Genomic DNA, 20,293 nt, shown 5'->3' on the forward strand with positions numbered 1-20,293 from the left:
TGACCACAAGCTGACCTGTGCTGCTGTTGAAGTTAATGGTAGTTCTTCTCTTCTGCCTGTGGGGGGTGTGCAGTTCTGACGTACGTTCTATTGTTCTTTGCTTTCTTAAATATTGCCTTATGGCATGAACTACGGATATTGTGAGATGAATGCAGGCAGCAGCTTACTAGCATTGCACAGAGGGTAAACGTGTTTTTTCTCAATTAACACACACTTTAACAATACTGACAGAGGTGGGCAAGACTGGTGTGCTATGCACTTGTCAGTGTTCAGTGACAAAGATATAAATGGACACCAGTCAGATATTAGTAACATACAAAAACCTGTAGGAGAACACTTCAACCTCTCTTGACACTCAGTAGCAGGTTTAAAAGTAGCCGTCCTGCAACAAAAGAACCTCAGAAACAGACGGCAAAGAGAAACTCCAGAGCGGCAATTCATTTGCAGATATTATCATCAATCAAGGACTGAACAGAGACTGGGAATGGCTGGCCAACTACAAAAGCAGTTTCTCCTCTCTTGGTATTCACACCTCCACATCAGCTCCTGAAAGTGGGCCACATCCTCCCTGACTGAATTGACCTCATTAACTCTGGCCTTCCTCTTGATTGGCACTCCCTCCTTTTCATGTGTATTTATACCTGTCCCTGGAATTTCCACTACATGCCTCTGATGAAGCAGGACTTTGCCCACAAAAGCTTATGTTCTGTTAGTGTATAAGGTGTGACAGGACTTCTTGTTGTTCTTTCTTTAGCTGTTGCATAAAAGAATGCATACAGGATATGGGATGGCTCTCTTGTGATTGGTTTGGAAGTGGTGTGCCTTGATTTTGCCTGACATTCAAATGATATGTTACCTTCATTGGCTGCTTTCAGTGACTAATGATTTGCTTTCTTTTACAGACATGTAAACATGTAGTTGTGAAAGAAACAAAAATAGTCGTGTTGGATCTGAGGTGATGCTGATGGAAGATAATTGGCCTCCCAGGGAGAGGCCCCAAGTAGCAAAATGGCTGCCAGATTTTCCTAAGATGTTTTTCAGCAATTACTGATGTTTTATATTTATATGTTGTAGATTTAATGGTTTAATATTTATTGCTCTTGCCATTTTGAGGTTATCAAAGTTCACAGTGTATTAAAGAAAAATCTGTAAATGTGTCTGACTAACATGATGCAACAATAAAGTGAGCAACAAACAGCACTGGTAAAACACGTACGGGACTGCTGAGGTCAGCTTCCTTGTCCTTAGATATTTTCTGTGCAGCAGTGCTTTCCCAGCAACAGTGGTCTATAACCCTGACAATCCACAGCCAGCCTAATGCATTCAGCTGAGATATTCAACTCCCATGCTGCGGAGTTGACTCGGTCAGAGTACGCCAGGTCAGCTTGGAGGAATGGGCACTCACAAGCCTCAGAACGTTTCAGACCTGAGTCCAGTAGCTGACCAAGGACAGGCCTCTGGCCCTGCTGAGAGTCCCAAGCTGATGTAGGACAACTGAGCATGAGGGGACAGCCTGAGCACCACCCCCAGCTGTGCCCCTCCCCCAAGCTCCCTACCCAGCCGCAATCAGGTGCAGGGTCCGCAACAAGATGCAGGTTCCCCACAGCTCCCACATGCATCTTCCCAAGCAGGCTGTGGGAGGCGGGGAGCCTTGGTGGCTCAGTCCACCACAGAGCCATGCAAGTCTGCAGACAGCTACATATCCACAGATAATTTTTGTGGCTTTTATATCAGCTGCAGCTACATATTTGTCTATCCATGTTTTGGTAACTGTTCCCAACTTTGACGTAAGGCACAGTTACAGTGCTCCGTGGCTATTGCTGAGAAACATATTCACCAGTGGTTTGACAGACTCAGTGGCTAAGGTTACACTATGGCGCTCTGTTGGTAGAAGCCACTGTTGGAAGAGATTTCCTGACAAAACCTCTGTTGACAGTGTGTGGCCACACACAGAAGCTGCGCTCTCAACAAAACAGGCACCTGCAAGCACAGCAGACAGAGCTGCCTATTGTTGTGGATGTCCCGTCTGTGGAGAGAAGGGCCCCCAGAGCACCCACAAAGCTTTTCCTTCCAGCAGAAGTGCGGTGTTTTGTCCTAAGACTGTCAACAAATCCCATTTGGTGTGTGTGTGCCCCACAAGTTTTATTGACAAAACTGGGGTTTTGCCTGCAAAATTTCCTGGTGTAACTGTAGCCACTAGATACTTTCCTGAGGCAAGATTGGAGAGAGATTCTAATTGGACCAGTGCCAACTGGTGAGAGAGATGCTTTTGAGCTTACACAGGGACTGACTTGTAGCTGAGCTTTGTGTAAACTTGAAAAGCCCACTTGCTTCCCAACAGAAGGTGGTCCTATTAGACATTAACGCATGCACCTTGTCTTACTAATAGCCTGGGACCTACACAAGTATAACACCATTGTATATGCACTTTCCTAATAGCACCACTCCAGCTTAAGCATCCATAGGTACAGTGAGAATAAAATTGTTAACCATTTATTTCATTAACTAAACCAGTGGTAAAATAAGTTAAATAAAAAGCTTCAAATAAAGTCAAGAGAAAACCAAGTGCTAGCAATCTTTCTAGCTGTTCGCACGGTGATTCCAAGGGCATTTTGTGTGATCAACATTTTGTGTGGTCAACATATGTGGCTTGCCCTCTGGAAGTAGCCAAAAAAAATCACAGCACCAAAATGTCACAGAACTGCAGTCAGCACAGCTACCCATTAGTATAGTCTGAATTGAAGCCCCAGTTCATTGCTCTCCTTAGCTTAGCGCTGTGACAGCACTTTTATGAGCAATTCTTCCCTGCTTTGGCTGACACATGTGAGCCAATTATCTGAAAGAATGGGTCAGCTCCCACACAAAATCTGTGTGTATGACGGATTTGCTAATAGCTACAGCAGGGTGGGGAACCTTTTCTGGGTTGCGGGAGGGACTGACCCATAGACAAATGGGCCAGGAGGGGGCAGGGAACAAAAGGGAGAAGCTTTAAAAAAAAACTTTGCTGATGTGGTTCCCCAACTGAAAAAAAAAAAAGAGACACTCCCCTCGCACATCAGCCCCAGAGCATTGGGGGGCGGGGGTGTGTGTAAGGGCTAGTACATTTTTGTGGGCCTCTCTGGGGTTGGGCCAAAAGTCGGGGGGGAGCAGTTTGGGAGGGGGCTGCTGGGAAGTGGTCTTGGAATCTGGGGTCTGGGTGGGAAGGCGTGGGGTGCAGGCTGAAGGTGGCGGGGGCGGTCCTGGGTGGAAGAGTGGTGCAGGAGCCAATGGGGAATCTGACCAGAAGAGGGGGAGTGGTCTGGCTTGGGAGGGCGGGGGCGGCACAGGGTGTGTGCAGTAGCAAACTGTGTGTGTGAGATCTGGGTGGGAGGAGGGGTGCAGGAGGGTTTGGAGTGGGGGGGGGGCTTAGTGGGAGGGGTGGAAGTGGTGGGGGCAGGAGGGAGAGAAGTTGGGGCTGGGCAGGAGCAGGTGCTGGAGATGGGGGCAGGGGGGGGGGCAGCACTTCCCTGTGTGACAGCCCTGGATGTGCATGGCTTTGTGCCCCCCCTCCCCCGGTGCAACCCTCTGCACTGATAGGCTAGAACACTGGCCAATAAGAGGTGCCTCTTGGAAGTGCAGCCACTCCCCCTACCCTTTCCCCGGCTTGGGGAAAAAGCAGCAGCACTGTGCGGCACCACTTCCTGTCTCCCCCCCGCCCCCCCGCCCCGATTCCCCACACTCTATCAGAGCCCATGGGCTGAAGCCAGCCCCAGCTTGCCTTGCTCCAGACGGGGAGGCTCAGCGCTCTCCCCTCCACTCCCCCCACCCCCGCACGGGCTGGATGCTGGGGAGGGGAGCACCAAGCCTTGGGGGCTAGATCCAGGAACGCCAAGTCCAGCTCCAGACTGAGCGCACCATCCCTGAACTACAGAGTGGTGGTAGCCTAGAAGTAGATTCTATAGCTCATTTTTGGGCCTACTCAGCACCTCTGAAATGCAGGTCATCTCTTTAGGTGCCTATGCGTGAGTAAGGCTGGAATATCTACTTAAGGGTCTGTTTGTTTTTCCTTGCCATGCCCCCTGTAGCTCAGACGCCCCCTAGGACACTTTCTTAACCTGTGGTCCATGGAACACTGATGGTCCATGAACACCACACAGATGTGCCACACATTTGGAAAAAACACACTGATGGTCTATATTTTCTATTATTAAAAGCAGACTCAATGTTACTTCTTCTTTGCTATGATACCTGACAAAATGATTTCCCTTTGTTTTTGCTGTTTCGGGGTTTTATTTTGGTTTTGGTCTGACAACTAAAATGTTCACAAGTGTGCTGCAGGAAACTATTATTGTTGTGTGGTCTCAAAAAGTTTAAGAAACGCTGCTCTAAGGGCACGTCTACACAGCCCCGGAGCATAATGCTGCTGCTGGCAGTGCTATGCCAATGAGGCTTCTAGAAATTGCAAATAGTTCTGTATTTGCATACTCATGCAGCTAAGTAGCATAGCTGTGCAAGATTTCGCTCTCGGCAGAGGGGGTTGCTGGCAGTAAAGAAGCCTGAAGGCTAAGGGACTGGCAACAGAGTGGGGGTTTACTCAGCAGAGATATGTCCACACGGCCTCTTTACTGCTGCAGCCCCCTCTGCTGAGCGCGAACTCTCTCACGGCTATGCAAATGGAGAACCATTTGCAATGTCTAGACACCTCATTTGCACAGCATCGCCAGCAGCAGTGCTCTGCTCTGGGGCTGTATAGACATGGCCTAAGAGAACAGGCACCCTTTTGTAAAAGAAAAGAGGTTATGAGACGCATATTTATTCAAAAATACACAGTATCCAATTAAATCTATTAGGCTGAAAGATTTTGGAATGAAATTCTAAGAGCGTATTTATTCCTGCATACATTCACAGCAACATGCTGAAAATACCTAGACAGCTAAGCAATTAAAAGCATTTGCGGTGAACAATGGATGGGCCAGCTTCATCATACTCCTGTTTGCTGATCCACATCTGCTGGAAGGTGGACAGGGAGGCGAGAATTGAGCCGCCAATCCAGACGGAGTACTTACGCTCAGGAGGAGCAATGATCTGTTAAGGAAAAATACCACCTTGTGTTAGGGGGTAAACACATTTGCCAGCAAAATGATTGAAGTTGTGATACTTCCTGTTAATGACACCCCTTTGGAAGAGCTGCACGTCCGTGGTGTCCCTTGCCTTTCATTAAGCCACCTGTGGGGGCTACGGTCCAGCTTGTCTTAGGCTGAGCTGCGCTGATGCTGAGGCTGAACTCCTGCCCAGTAAAAGCAGCCGCAGTGACTGGCGGTGAAGAAAAAGAAGCCCCCACAGCCCCTGAAGGATTTAAACAGGCTAATGGATTGGAAAATGCATTAAGGGACGACCCTGCACATGCAGAGGGCTGGACAGCGGGTCTCACGCTGTGGTCCGTGGAGCCCTTTGCTGATGATATGGGAAATACGATATCACAAAAGCAGAGGCAGGCCTGAGCTGACAGGCAAGGCGCTTTCTTTTAGAAAATGATCATCAGAGAGAGAAAAGGTTGGAAAATGCTTGGCATAGAGGTGGTGGCACCAGAACAGGCAGTGGGGCCATGGCCCCATCACTTTATACCATTCAAGGACAGGGAATAGGGGGGAGCTCAGGGAAGAGGTGGAGCAGGGGAAGGGATTCAGGGAGGACAGGAGTGGGTGTGAAACGACAGTTTGTGCACTGGTGGCCTCTCCCACACATCTAGGAGCTTCCGGGACTCCTGAGCAGGGACCTAAGCTAAAGCCCAGGAAAAGCAGTATCTGTTTCTTTCAGTCTTTAGACTGCTAGCGCCAATAGGAAATGTTAACTTTCGGTAGAATTTTCAAAAGTTCCTTAAAGTAGGAATCAAAAGGGGGATTTGGGCTCCTCACTACAGCTATCTGAGGGGGCCCTGTCACCACAGGCTTCACAAGCCTGGCTGAGACACTCAGGCTCCCGGAGCATTGCAGGGGGAGAGTTCATCCCTGCACCAAGAGCTTCATAGAAGGCAGGAAGCGACAGATGACCTGCTGAGGCTAGCGTGTATGAAATACAGAGGAGCTGGGTGCAGCCTAAGCGCCCCCCCCACCCCCCACCGGCCCAAAGGGGTCAGGTGCCCAGCTCTGCGCTGGATAGTGGCACCTCACTGCAGCCAGGATTCTCAGCTGAGAACCCCTCCTGAAGTCAGGTGCCTGCGCCAGGCCAGCCCTTCCTCAGAGAAGGATGAAAAGCTGGTGCTTTTGCCTCTTCCACCACAAGCCTAGTGGTTAGAGTGCTGAGTTCAGGTGTGCGAGGTTTGGGTTGAAACCCTCAATCTGTACAACAGGGGCTGGCGCGTAGGTGTGCTCTACCTGCTGGCTGTAAGTAGCCTGGGTGGATCTCAGTCCCTCGTGTGGAAGCCGCCCCTTTGTGTAAAATACTTAAATGCCCACTGGGCAAGCGAGCAAGACTGACCTGATAGTCTGGTGCTTGGAACACTCACTAGGAGATGGGAGACCCCCTCCCCTGCTCCAGTTCCACTTGTATACAATTCTCAAATTGCCATTTGAATGTCCTAAACAGGAGACAGACAGAGAGACCCTCCCCAGAACAGTGCACAGACCAGTGGTTAGGGCTCTCATCTGATCCCTATGTACAGCAGGCAGGAGGATTTCAACCTAGGCATGCCCCATTGTGGGGGAGTGTTCTAACCACTCGGCTATTGAGTTGGAAGAGCAGCGCCATGTTGCCAGGCTGTGCCTTTGCAGAGCCCAATCTCGCATGTGAGCGTCACTGGCCAGGAACAAAGAGGGACTAAGCTCTTACACAGAAAGAGGTGAAGTAACTCACTCCATGCTGGGAACACAGGAGGAAGTGCGATTCAGATGCAATTCTTTCTCTGTTCTCCTCTTGGGGCAAAGCAGTAACCTGCCACCCTTTACTCAGGGCAGATTATACAGTTATAGTCTAGCCCAGAGTAAGGTACATTTCATCATGAATCGGTAGCAAAACTGGCCTTTCGCCAGCAAGCAGGGAACATGCTGGTGATGGATGTGAGAAAACATTGCATGAAACAACTGAACCCACCCCCCCCCCGCCCTGCACACTTATACACAGTTTTGCAAAAAATATGTCTAAAATAATTGTGCTGTACCTTGATTTTCATAGTGCTGGGAGCCAGAGCAGTGATTTCCTTCTGCATGCGGTCAGCAATGCCTGGGTACATTGTAGTGCCACCAGACAGGACGTTGTTCGCATACAGGTCTTTTCTGATGTCGATATCGCACTTCATGATGCTGTTGTAAGTCGTTTCATGAATGCCAGCAGACTCCATGCCTGTGAAAAATAGCAGGTTTAGAATAAGCAATAAGTAAGATGTCTTAAAACTGCGAACCAAGAATAGAAGCTGCTCTTTTAGAAAGCACCAGTCTCCAAGGCTTCTGCATCCCTGTTACAGCAGAACAACTGAAGTGTTGCAGCTGTGATGCTGTAGTGCAGGCACTGCCTATGTCAACTGATGTAGTTATTCCACCGCTCTGAATTCTTCTGTCACACCAGCTTCACCTACTGTGGGGTTAGGTCACCCTAGGTCACACAGGGCATGAAACTGTTCACAGCCCTGAGTGGTGTTGCTGGGATGAGCTCAGTTTTATACCAGGCCTTGAGTTATAAGTTCCTGGGGCACAGGCCCAAAGGGTCTGGGATGCGAGAAAAGTGACGTCTGCATTTGAACTTTCTGTTCAATTTCAAGCAGGCTATAAGAATTTCTTGCAGCTTTACTGAAATCGTTTATGTTTTTGTTTAAAAAAACAAAAGCACTAATCCAGCTGAGATCCATGCTAGCCAGAGTATGACCTAGGAATATTGTGGCCATGGCTACACCAGCCCCTGCCTTTCGAAAGGGGGATGCTAATGAGCCACTTTGGCAGATGCTAATGAGGCACCGCCATGAATATGCAGCATCTCGTTAGCATAATGGCAGCTGCATGCGTTTTGAAAGTGCTGCTTTCGAAATGCATGCCGCTGGTGTAGACATCGCAGATATCGAAAGCACCTGCAGATATCGAAAGCCCCTTCTTCCCAAAACCAAATGGGAAATACAGCTCCCTTTGAATGGGCCAAGGGTACAGAAGGGAAATGGAAATGGATTTTGAATTTCCTGCAGTAGGTATGGTTTTATAGGAAGCACATGGAGTCTCGGGGGAGCAATCTTCAGAGAACAATGATCCTGACAAAGTAGAAACAGAATCTTCAGGCCACGTTCTGATTGGCTTTAATGAGCAGGAGCCCGGCAGCAGTGCATCCACTTAAGTCAGATCTGACTCAGACCCTCGGGCAGTTTTGAAAAGCATTGGTGCGGATCCTCAGCATGTACCAGCTTCAGGACCACCACTGGGCAGGAGAGGCAGTAGCAGTGGCAGCAGCCGGAGCTCTGAGCCCCTTTGAAACTCCCCAGAGCACTGTGTTGCCACTCCACATGCATGGGGTCAGGGCCCAGCCCCTTCTGCCCTTGGCCCCACCCCTTCCAGGATGGGGAACCAGGCCCTCCTCCCACCTTGCCCCTGGGCCCTCAATGGCTGTCGGCGCTGCTTATCAGCTTTCATACTGTCTATTAATCAATGAACACTGGAACTGGAAGGGACCCCAAGAGGTCATCGAGTCCAGTTCCCTACAGGTATGGCAGGACTAAGCACCATCTAGATCATCCCTGTTTGTCTACCCTGCTTGGAGTGATGGAGATTCCACAACCTGTCTGGCAATTTAATAAGGAGTGACTTGTTGGTCCAAGGCTGTTAAAGGACTGTACCTATATTGTACACTATATGAAATGATACTCATCTCTGTCTAGGAGGAAAGGAATAAGTAGTTTTTGTTTTGAAAGTGTCTGTTAGCTGGTGAACTGTGAGTACATTAAACTCCTTTAGATGAGTAGGGGAATAGGACACTGCATTGTGGCGAATGCACGCATACCTACTTCATAAGAAATAACAATTCTGCAAATTCATCACACTTGCTCAAGATGATTAGCATAGGCTCTACTTGGCAAGCAGTGGGGACCCCCTGCAGGCGCTGCCTGTGCTGAGAGTGAGCACTGCAGGGCATGGCAAGGATGGGGTTTGGTATCACGCCCTCTAATGCACGGGGGCTGCGCCACTGTCTGCGTGCTACCCTCAGGGAACAGCTGGAGCTGTGCCACTCCCAGCCGCGCCAGGGGAGGTTGTTACAGGCTACACAGGGTTCAAAGCCTTTCCGTAGTTAGCCTCTCTTTGCTGCAACAGGTCATGTTGCCATACTTGTGTCTGTGATTATTACGTCACCTCAGAGTTCTGTGTGCACTCAAAGGCCCAAAGGCATTTATTTTTTTCATATTATTCAATAGTTTTGTATAATATAATGTGGCAAATATCTGATAGAAAGATGACAATCACAAGTGTGGTGAGCTTTGAATTCCTATTGGACACTGCCGTTCCAGAATATATGCATCTATTCTGCCTGCACCATATGCTGCAGCCTAAGTAAATGAATGTGGAGGGAGGCAAGAACAGGAATTAAAGAGCTACTAATGAGGAATGAGCTACTTTCATGATTTACTAAGAGAAGAAATCAGTTAACTTACCAATGAAGGAAGGTTGGAACAGGGTCTCAGGACACCGGAACCGCTCATTACCTATGGTGATCACCTGACCATCAGGCAGCTCATAACTCTTCTCAAGAGAGGAGGAAGAAGCAGCAGTGGCCATCTCATTTTCAAAGTCCAGGGCCACATAACACAGCTTCTCCTTGATGTCGCGGACAATTTCACGTTCAGCTGTTGGCAGGACTCAGGCTTTAGAATGGGTGTTAAAGAATCATGCATTTTAACAGATTGTCTAGTGCTTTACCCCGCCAGCTTGTCCAAGCAACTTGTGACCATAAACCATCTCTGACTAATGCTGCGTGGGTATCCTATTTTCTGCTCAATTTCTTTACGCTTCTGTGGCAGCTCTAGAACAACCTCTGAGCCTTTAAGGCTACCAAGAATTTTACATGTTAAGCGAACGTGCTTATGTAGTGTAGTCCTTACCAGTGGTCACAAAGGAATAGCCACGTTCAGTGAGGATTTTCATGAGGTAGTCAGTTAAGTCGCGGCCAGCCAGGTCCAGGCGCATGATGGCATGGGGCAAGGCGTAGCCTTCATAGATTGGCACATTATGGGTGACACCATCCCCAGAGTCGAGCACAATTCCTTTGAGAAGACAGGACAGATGCCAGTTGGCCTCAGAGTCCTTTCAGAAAAACTGTTTAAATTTCCCATTTTCTTTTCCCAAAGTCACATACCTGTGGTACGTCCAGAAGCATAAAGGGACAGAACAGCCTGAATAGCAACATACATGGCCGGTACATTGAAGGTCTCAAACATTATCTGAAATATAACAATACCAAATCACTGACACCAGAGGTGTTTTTTAAAACGACAATAAATAAATACCTTGTTAGAGACAGGGTTGGCATAAATTATTGGCAAGCAACAGTAAGGAGGAAATCATGGGGTATTTTGTCTAAAGTCTATATATGGAGGCTAGGGCGCCAACAATTCTAGATTTGTCCCCCTGTGCATTTTCTCACTTACTCACAAACACACACACACTGCTTCAATTATGGTATTTTATTCACATCAAATAACTGAGATCAGAATTTTAAATGGAAAAACCTATTACTCTATTTTTAAATAGCTTTTACTTTAAAATAAAAAAGGATTTAAAAGATGAAATGTGGCAGCTTGCATAGATCGCTTATTTTAAATAGTTTTAACAAGAGAAACGTAAATATGACAACTAGACAGATAATATGGGTGAGGTAGTAACTTTTATTGAACCAGCTTCTGATGGTGAGAGAGAAGAACTTTCGAAAGCCTTTGACAAGCTTGTCTCTTTCACCAAAAAAAAGTTGAACCAGTAGAAGAATTACCTCACCCACCGTGTTTCGCTAATATCTTGGGACCAACAGAGCTTCACCAATACTACAAACAATTTGATAATTAACCACTCTGCTATGATCATGCATATCAATAGCATATGATATACTAGTGTTGTGAGTTTAATCGTAATGGTCATATAAAAATCAATGCCATTACGATGTCAGAAAGAGGTTTGGTTCTTGGTCCTTTTGCCATATTATAGCTTTTAAGTATAAGGCTAGGAAATCTAATTTAATAAGGGCAAAAGATAGAAATTCAAAGTTCTGACTACCATTTCTAAATTTGTACTACCTGTGGTGCAGAGTAACCCCCAAGTAACTAGGTTTTACTGGCGTTTCAGCACAGCAGATAAGTGCAGTAATAACTTTACTCTGAATGTTCTTGCTTGTCTAGGAGTCAACATTATTTCATAAATGTAACTGACTTACAGGGAAGCTTTGAGATGGGTGATCTCTGTTCATGTGATTCTCTAGGTGTGAAAATTTATCCCTCATTGCTTGACTCTCAGTTTACCTGGTACCCCCATCTGCCATTTGTTCTTCATGGAAGGGAAGCACTCTGGTCTTTCCAAATAGCCAGTAATGACAATATTGTTTTCGGGTACTGGTATGCTCACCTGGGTCATTTTCTCTCGGTTGGCTTTTGGATTCAATGGAGCCTCAGTAAGTAGAGTAGGGTGCTCTTCAGGGGCAATGCGCAGCTCATTGTAGAAAGAATGGTGCCAGATCTGGAGACAATAAGAAAAGGCAAAGTGAAGAAACCAGCAGCCAAAAGACCACAAACACAGCAGTAACTTACGGCCCTGCAACCACACCTATAAGTGCTTCTTGCCCCAGAAACTGACCAACTGTGTTTGACAGCAGTTATCTCGAATGGACATGGTTGAATTCATAGTGGAGAACTACATGATCAGCACCTGCAATCTACTTCAGGTTTTACCACTATTAAGGTCTTACTTACTGTAAATGAGTTTTGGAACTCCTTAATTAATACAAAATAAATACACTGAGATGTGAAAAGCAGATAAAGATCTCTGCGTTGGGCTTGGCTGGTGAAAAATGGCTGGAGAAATGGCATCCATTCAAACAAAATGGACCACAGTTCTGTTTGGATTCATTTTTTTCTCACACTAGCCATCTGTCCATTTAGAAAAGTGAAAAAAAAAACCTCTCACTCCAGATGGAAAGGAAAAAGGTCCATGAAAATAGATGTACATGAGCAAATTAGAGACTGCCATGTGACTCTTTGTAGGTGGAATAAATTATAAGTAAAGTGGCATCCATACAGGCAATGATCAGGTTTTGTGCTTACAAACTGTTCCTTACTACAGTCATTTTGTGACTCTTTCTAATGAGCAACATCAGTAAATAGGACACATCTTAGAATCTACGGTCAGAATGAATATGGATCTTTAAACCCAGAGCAGAATTCTCATAAGTTCTATCAGGAAAGGTTAGAGTGAAAATTAAATCCCAAATTAAATCCCAAAGCTCCTCAGTGTGTCCTTGGGGTTGGCCTTTATCTGTAACACCTGAATAGGTCTGTAATAGTGTTCAGTATATAACAGGGCTGTTGAAAACTGTTTCCTAGAGGGAGAAGACTAGATTTCATGGGTGGATACCATGGGAATCCGGGACTAGCCCCACAAGCAGTTTGCTTTTAGTCTAAACAGATCGAACAAGAGGATTTTTTTTTTATTGCTTGCCTATTGACTTTCATTCTTTCCAAATACAAAACCTTGGGTTGCATCAGCTGCAGGGAGGGAGTTAACGTTCTGATGAACATCTTCGACAAACTGAACATCTCTAGTCCAACACACTCAGGACCTAACTGGTGCTGAACAAGAGAATTTGTTGAACCACATGGGGTCAATAATGCCCAACAGCATTACCAACACTTCCTACTGCTTAGCGGGCTCTTTGAAGACATTTGAGGGTAAATTAGAGCCAAATAACAGCACAGAACACTGACAGGTCAGGATTAGTGGCTGGAAACAACACAGCTTTATGTGAGCACAGGAAACTTGTGACCATCTAAGTAAAACCATGCTGGACCATGGATGTTGCCAAACCAGAGAGTGCCAGACTAGAGAGGTCCAGCCTGTACTTGGGTCTTTACACTGAATTTGTTTGATAAGTTATTGTTTCCAAAGCACTGGTGATCACAGATCAGTTTGCACTCTGTGCTGTCGGACTGGGACAAGGGGCGATCTTCCGCTGTTTATCCTAAGGTGCTGATCCCTCTGCTATAAAGACAATAGAAAAGCTGCTGTCTATGGCTAAGTACTGCTCTCATTCTATAGCACTATTTTAAATAGCTACATAATCAACATCTTACAGATAAACTTCAACAGTCTGTGACAACACACCTGGATCTAGAGACATTAAAACTCTGCCGTTGTGTCTCTGCAGTTGACTCATTAGGGCCTTGGTCCTGCTAAACACGTGCATAACTTTGCTCATATGAGTAGTCCCACTGATTTCAAAATCTTGAGTGAGTTTAAATGCTTTACAAGATCAGGACACGTGTGGCCTTACTCAAATCAATTTCCCTGATTCAGCTTCCCCCTCTACAAAATGAGTATAATATTCACATACCTTACAATAACTAACCAGGTGTCCACATCACATTGGAGAGTAAAACAATAAATAACAACATGGAAACAGCTCCGGGATGCTGCATCTATATTAGTTATTACTAGCTCAGCTCTACCATTCAAAACATAAAATACAATATTACCGGACAGCAAGATACTTCAGCCTTCAAATTATTTTGTTATCTTTTGTTACTGCACCCAGATAATTATGGCTATTGGTGACACATATAAACAAAATATTAAATACCTTCTCCATGTCGTCCCAGTTTGTGATGATGCCATGTTCAATGGGGTATTTCAAGGTCAGGATACCTCTCTTGCTCTGAGCTTCATCCCCCACGTAGCTGTCTTTTTGACCCATACCCACCATCACACCCTAATAGATTACACAAAAAATGTAACTATCTCAGTGAGAAGGGCTAACCAATCAGAATACTAACTGTGAAATAAGCAGGCAATTTGATAAGCGGCTAGCAAGTTTACAAAACATTCACTGACTACTAATATCAGAAGAATTATTTTCACCTTTAATACAAAAATGACATCTTTAGTTTACTGGCAATATTGCAAAACTCCAGACTCCATATTCGTATTGTAATTAATTATATAGCGTGAACAACACCAGCCTAATATTAGAATAATAAATAGAATGTAGAGACATTAAAGATGAATTTTTACATAACGAGTAAGTGGAAGTCATAGTATCACTCAATCAAATAAGCAACTGCCAGGGGAAAAACCTACATAATGCCATCTTGTGGTAAACTATGAGCAATACAATTTCAAAGTTACCCAAGGGCCTCGTCTATCTGTGTTTTCCAGAGTGGAAGAACAGCTATTAAAAATGTTGGCAACATGAAAATGTAAATTTAATTGGATGCTTTTACAGAACTGTGTTTTTGTCAGAAACTGATAATTACACACTCCAACCCCTCTGCTTCTCAGATCCATCGTTGAGACTGATTAAGTAATCAGTGATCTTGTAATTCATGATTTCTGTAGCTCCATGAGACAGTGTGAGAGCTGATCCAGGACGCGGAATATTCTAAATAGTTGCATTTAATTATACACAAGCAGTTATGCTCATTATGACTAAGCTGTTTGGAGCAATGAATACAATCAGTATTCTGGCTATAAAAAATGGCATGTCAATTACTATTTCTGGTTAACAGATTTTTTTTTGGACTATAAGCTTTTGTGGGCAAAGACACCCTTTGTCAGCTGCATCTGACAAAGTGGGTCTTTGCCTGCGAAAGCTTATGCTCCAAATAATATTGGTCTATAAGGTGCCACAGGACTTCTCGTTGTTTTTGCAGATACAGATTAACACAGCTACGCCTCTGATACTTATTCCTAATGAGCACTGTGCTAGTACCCAGAGGTCTCGAACAGGATCAAGGCCCTGTTTTATTAAATGCTGTACAAATACAGTGGCATATAGGGTCTCTTTCACAAGGAGCTTAAAACGTATAGGTCTTTGCATGATTGCTATGCAACAGAGGGAACTGGAACAATGGAGTTCTCGGTAAGCTCACCCCAGGACTTGGGGAGCCTTGGTTGGTATCGCAGCCTCCTCTTGCTCATGCTGTGGAAGTTTCAAGGTTTGGAGTCTCTCACCCAGCCTCTCCAGGACACAGGGCACTTTACCCTTACAAGGTACCCAACAAATCGTGCAATGAATTGGCTATAACAAACATTAAACCGTTCAGAGTAGTTAAAGCTGCTCTTTTGTTTGACTCTCGCTCACCTGTCTCAGACATGGGCCAGATGCAATGCAAAGGCCTGGCAGGAAGACTAGAAAGAGCATGAACACTTTTAGCTGGATGGTCAGATCATGGGCTACATTAGGGCACCTTGGCTCTCTTCATAGTGTTAAAGAACTAGGACCTGCTAGGAGCCTTGTGATTGTCTTCACTGGGATGTCCACAGCCTGAAATTACCGTAAAGCTAATTTGACCAGCCACTGGAGAATTCCCACTGCACCAGGATCCTTCGCTGGAGCAGAACCACTGCAGCTGATCCTCCACCCCCCAACCCCAGCAGCCTGCCCAGCAGGGTGTGACTAGGCACCTCAGCACTACAGGAACTGCCTTCAGCTTGTTCTAGCTTGCCCTGCTAAGGATGTGGCTCAAACTATGTAAATTCTGTGGCATTCAGATAATAAATGCTTCAGCGCACATGATTCAGTCTGTAATACATCATATTGTCAAACACTTGTCTGGGACCTAAGCCCTTCTTCTCCCCCGCCCCTCTCCAAGCTTATGGCATTCTAGCTAGCAAGTCAATAAAGCAGAACAAAAAAAGCCCAGTGAAAAGGTCCAACATTTTTCAATTTCAGTTAACAACCAGCAATAATTTTTGATCTTTTGTTTGTTTGTTCTTCCCTGTGTTTTCAATCAGTTTTTAGAGTCGCCAACATGTCTATAAACAGCTAATTTTTTTCACCCTAGAGCTGTGTCTACACGTGCATGCTACTTCGAAGTAGCGGCACTAACTTCGAAATAGCGCCCGTTGTGGCTACACGCGTCGAGCGCTATTTCGAAGTTGAAATCGACGTTAGGCGGCTAGACGTCGAAGTCGCTAACCTCATGAGGGGATCGGAATAGCGCCCTACTTCGACGTTCATCGTCGAAGTAGGGACCGTGTAGATGATCCGCGTCCTGCAACGTCGAAATTGGCGAGTCCTCCATGGCGGCCATCAGCTGGGGGGTTGAGAGATGCTCTCTCTCCAGCCCCTGCGGGGCTCTATGGTCACCGTGGGCAGCAGCCCTTAGCCCAGGGCTTCTGGCTGCTGCTGCGGCAGCTGGGGATCCATGCTGCAGGCACAGGGTCTGCAACCAGTTGTCGGCTCTGTGTATCTTGTGTTGTTTAGTGCAACTGTGTCTGGAAGGGGCCCTTTAAGGGAGCGGCTTGCTGTTGAGTCCGCCCTGTGACCTTGTCTGCAGCTGTGCCTGGCACCCTTATTTCGATGTGTGCTACTTTGGCGTGTAGACGTACCCTCGCAGCGCCTATTTCGATGTGGTGCCGCACAACGTCGAAGTTGAACATCGACGTTGCCAGCCCTGGAGGACGTGTAGACGTTATTCATCGAAATAGCCTATTTCGATGTTGCTACATCGAAATAAGCTATTTTGATGTTGGCTTCGTGTGTAGACGTAGCCTCGGACAACAGCGAATATGATGGGCCCAGTGATGGGGTTATTAAGTGCCAAGGGAAAACCAACAAAAGGAAGGGATATTGAAAACTCCTGAGGAAAGGACTTAGCCTCCTTTCCCCACAAGAGATCAGAGCTAACGCCGGCAAGGACACCTGCTGGGTTGGCATGGTCTGATTGTGTCTGGAAATAAAAGGCTTGCTGCCACAACACCTGGCTCTGGGTCTCACTGCATCTCAACCTAAGCAAGACTGGGGTTGCTGAGTACTTGCAGGGAAGATCAGGGAGTTCCAGGAAATGGTGTTGATACTTAAGGAGGTGAATCACTACTACCCCTAATACATTCTGTTTAATCCCCATGCTGTGCTTGATTAACTGAACTGGTTATTCACCTGATGCCTCGGACGACCCACAATGGAAGGAAAAACTGCTCTTGGAGCATCGTCCCCAGCAAAGCCAGCCTTACAAAGTCCTGATCCGTTGTCACAAACCAGGGCAGTGCTGTCTTCGTCCTCACACATCTTCTATGTCAATGTTCTCAGGCCTTTCAGACAACAACAGCCCTACAAAGACAACACACACAGAGAGCTGACCTATTTGGGAGGCAAAAAGCAGGGTCTGCTGACTGAAGTGGACCTGCTCCAGCTAGAACATGGCATACGGTAGGAACGAGACCATTATTAAGAGTGTAAGGATTCAAAAAAGAGTGTTAATCTCAGAGTGAGGGAGCTTCATATTCCACGTGCCCTGCAGGAAAGGGAGATGATTAAAAGAAAAACAAAACCACCCCCATGAATTCAACCTTATTCAATGGAATTCCCCGTGAAGAACACAAGAGAAATGGCGTTTAATGGCTTGAGGGTGGGGCACATATTTACACTTTAGTGTATCAATTCAGTGTTCAAAGAGGGTGCTAGATTGAGAGCTCTAGAAATACAAAGTACAGTATAGGACGAGAAAGGGAATGTTTCCCATTGGCCAAACTCCTGCCCTGGATGAACACTTTTAAGAGTCAGAGGGTAGCTTGTCATGGGCTTCCTTGAGTTTGCCAGAAATCAGATGGGAACCATTATAACAGGGGCATGTTTATCGTGAACATGAATCTACTGGAAACTGGGACCTGACGGACAACTCATTTCATATGCACAATTATTTGTTTGCTTGTTTGTTTAAAAGAAAAAAGTGTTTATGCTAATCAAACCCCTTTCCAAATAGTATTACAGTGCTTCAGAAAAAAATGTGCTTCCATTAAATTAAAGATGGAAATCAAAGACAGTATCTTTATTTAAAACAGCCACAAAACACACTGCACCTTCACTCCAAAGGAGTCTAGATTGCTCTCTGATATTATCCATGTTTATTTCGCCAGGGTTCTCAGATGGATTAAACACCACTGAAATTAGTTCCCTTTCTAAAATGATGCTGTAAAGAAAGTGACACATAAAATGCCCTCAAGTATGTTGACTGAAAACAGTGACAGAAACAAGCATTGTGCAGTACTGCAGAGACACATTTGTCAGGAATTCGTACTGTCAGGGAGAATCCCCTCGTTGTACCCAGAGGCACTGAGACCTCATCTGGGGTAAGTGAAGTCTCTGCTCTACAGCCTCGGCTGACAGCCAGCTGGTCTTTAGCTCATGTGGTGAGTGCATGGCTTTAGACCCTATGCACGCAGGTTGTATCCCTGGGGCCGGCAACCCGGGTTTGTCGGCGTTACACTCTGAACAGTGCTGGACACACTATTTGGCTTGCAAAGGCCTAGATGTGGAATTAACTGTTTCCAAAATATGTTGAGGGATAAGTGAGACAGTGACTAGAGAGACACCATAGACTGCACACATGCTTTAACAAATTCCAAACCAGAGGTGTTCTAAATGGAGGCGTGGGTGGGAGACAGGTTGAAATGATGAACTGCAGAAGGAAAAGTGTGTGTGTGTGTTGGTTGGTGTGAATAGCTGAATAGACTAAAGAATGGAAAATTCCCAAAATGCTTCCTTTGGTCTGTGCTGCCACTGTGCAGAAAAGGGATCCAGGAGCCATGCCCAGCTCAGCTACTTAACTCTGCATAGATGCCAGCTGCCAAGAGAAAAAAATGATACATGGCCTGAAATGCTCTATGTCTTATGTACTGGGGAAAGAAGGAGGAGTTTTGTAGTTGCGCACAATTATGCATTTCTTACAGGAAAGAGCTATTTATATTTTAGCATTTACTTAATAGAGTACGACTTCTCTGCCATGCATGAATAGCCCAGTTTGGAACAAACCATTTCCTAATTAGGAAACAGACTTTCAAAAGTCTGATTTTGGAACAGAGGTGAAGGTCAGAGGGCTTGCTCAACTCAGTGCAAAATTGTGCTGTGCCAAAAGTCGCTGGGGGAGGGAAGGAGAAGAAAATGCTACATTTCTGAGCTTAATGGATGCTCAATGAAAACCATATTTAGCAATAAAGCATCAAAGTTAAAGAACTCAAAGCTGAATGATTTCAGAGAGTTTCTCTGCTCCCAGACTCTGTTGTAGCTCAAACTGCCATGAAGTGTGGCAGTAACATTCCACAGCAGCAAACACCACAACATTTTGGAATAAGATAATCATGCACTATACACCTCAGGTTATTAGAACATAGATTTAATTGCTTGCCACTTTATTGTTGCATGCCTTCTGTTCAGGGACAGGGTAAACTGATCTCAGCACCTTGCCCCACCGGACTGAAAAAAGATTCCAAACTCCTAAGAAACATTTGACCGTAACCGCTTCTTTATACAGAATGTTTGGTGGCTTACACTATGGATAGTCTTCTGTGTAAATAGACATCTTCATCCTCATTATATCATGCTAGACACCAATATCATCCTTTCCCATACTCAAGTCATTTAAAACCATGTTCCCCATTACCTTTTTGAAACCAGCATGCCAATATACCCTAAGCCTACAGCACTGAGAAACACCCATGAGAAACCATAAACTGAATCCAATCCTATTGCTAGACCCAATGGCCCAATTGAATCCATTAAATCCAAGCAGATATACTAGGGGTGATTTTTTTCCCCAGTGTGTTTAACCAGGAACAGTCATTATTCCAATCATGAAAATATTTTAAATATACCTTTTAATATATTTTACCACTGTGAAATGACTAAACTTTTTCCAACACTGTCAAACATCTTAAACATAAAGGCAATAAAATATGAAGTGGTTGGAATGCTTATCAGTGCAATCTTAATATGAAATACATGGTTAGTTACAGAAGAATAATACATCCTCCTGAACTGTTGCTTCTTTTTCTTTGCTAATCAAAATCCTCCCAAAATCTATCATCTTGCTGGTTTAGTGACACTTACCCTGTTAGTGCTTGGCTGGGGATCCCGATCTGGAACGGCACACTGTGAATCTGAAAGCTATTAGATTATATAGCTGCTTGGCCTGTTACCCTCCCATTAGCTTCCCAAACAAGGAGCAGAGACAGATTTCAACTCCATCTCTCAGTCTAGCAGAACCATATAGGGATCTCAGCACAAAAACCTCTGATCTGGGTGCTCAAGGGCCCTGCATCTTTTTCACTGCATTCCACGGCACTGCTCCTCAAACAACAGAATTCAGCCCTGT

The 20,293-nt window shown here is 45.5% G+C and overlaps 2 protein-coding genes across 3 annotated transcripts in view; one reads left to right on the top strand and one right to left on the bottom strand.

The window, feature by feature from the left end:
• Nucleotides 1-2,349, top strand: part of STAMBPL1 (STAM binding protein like 1) — a 43,976-nt gene extending 41,627 nt beyond the window's left edge. Inside the window, exon 11 of one of the 2 annotated variants that reach the window (XM_074999531.1) lies at nt 903-2,349. In XM_074999531.1, the coding sequence (XP_074855632.1) occupies nt 903-959 (57 nt within the window). In that variant the 3' untranslated portion in view covers nt 960-2,349. The remainder of the gene's footprint in view (nt 1-902) is intronic. The other variant, XM_074999530.1, reaches the window with a different exon arrangement.
• A 2,456-nt stretch (nt 2,350-4,805) lies between these two features.
• Nucleotides 4,806-20,056, bottom strand: ACTA2 (actin alpha 2, smooth muscle). Its single transcript, XM_075000349.1, has 9 exons — nt 20,029-20,056; nt 17,083-17,253; nt 13,783-13,911; nt 11,556-11,666; nt 10,300-10,384; nt 10,046-10,207; nt 9,599-9,790; nt 7,136-7,317; nt 4,806-5,064 (listed from the first exon to the last, which is right to left on the bottom strand). Exons 2-9 carry the CDS (start codon nt 17,209-17,211, stop codon nt 4,921-4,923), a joined length of 1,134 nt encoding a protein of 377 aa, XP_074856450.1. The 5' UTR covers nt 17,212-17,253; nt 20,029-20,056; the 3' UTR covers nt 4,806-4,920.
• Nucleotides 20,057-20,293: the final 237 nt, after the last annotated feature.

This window comes from Carettochelys insculpta, chromosome 7 (genome assembly GCF_033958435.1).
Source record: "Carettochelys insculpta isolate YL-2023 chromosome 7, ASM3395843v1, whole genome shotgun sequence".
Classification (NCBI taxonomy): domain Eukaryota; kingdom Metazoa; phylum Chordata; order Testudines; family Carettochelyidae; genus Carettochelys; species Carettochelys insculpta.

Excerpts from the sequence above, each read along its gene's own strand:
- ACTA2 (XM_075000349.1), bottom strand. The coding sequence starts at position 17,211 with ATGTGTGAGGACGAAGACAGCACTGCCCTGGTTTGTGACAACGGATCA. Across the intron at positions 9,791-10,045 it reads CTATTCCTTTGTGACCACTG|CTGAACGTGAAATTGTCCGC; the intron begins GTAAGGACTACA and ends TCCTGCCAACAG. Across the intron at positions 7,318-9,598 it reads GTTCCAACCTTCCTTCATTG|GCATGGAGTCTGCTGGCATT; the intron begins GTAAGTTAACTG and ends TATTTTTCACAG.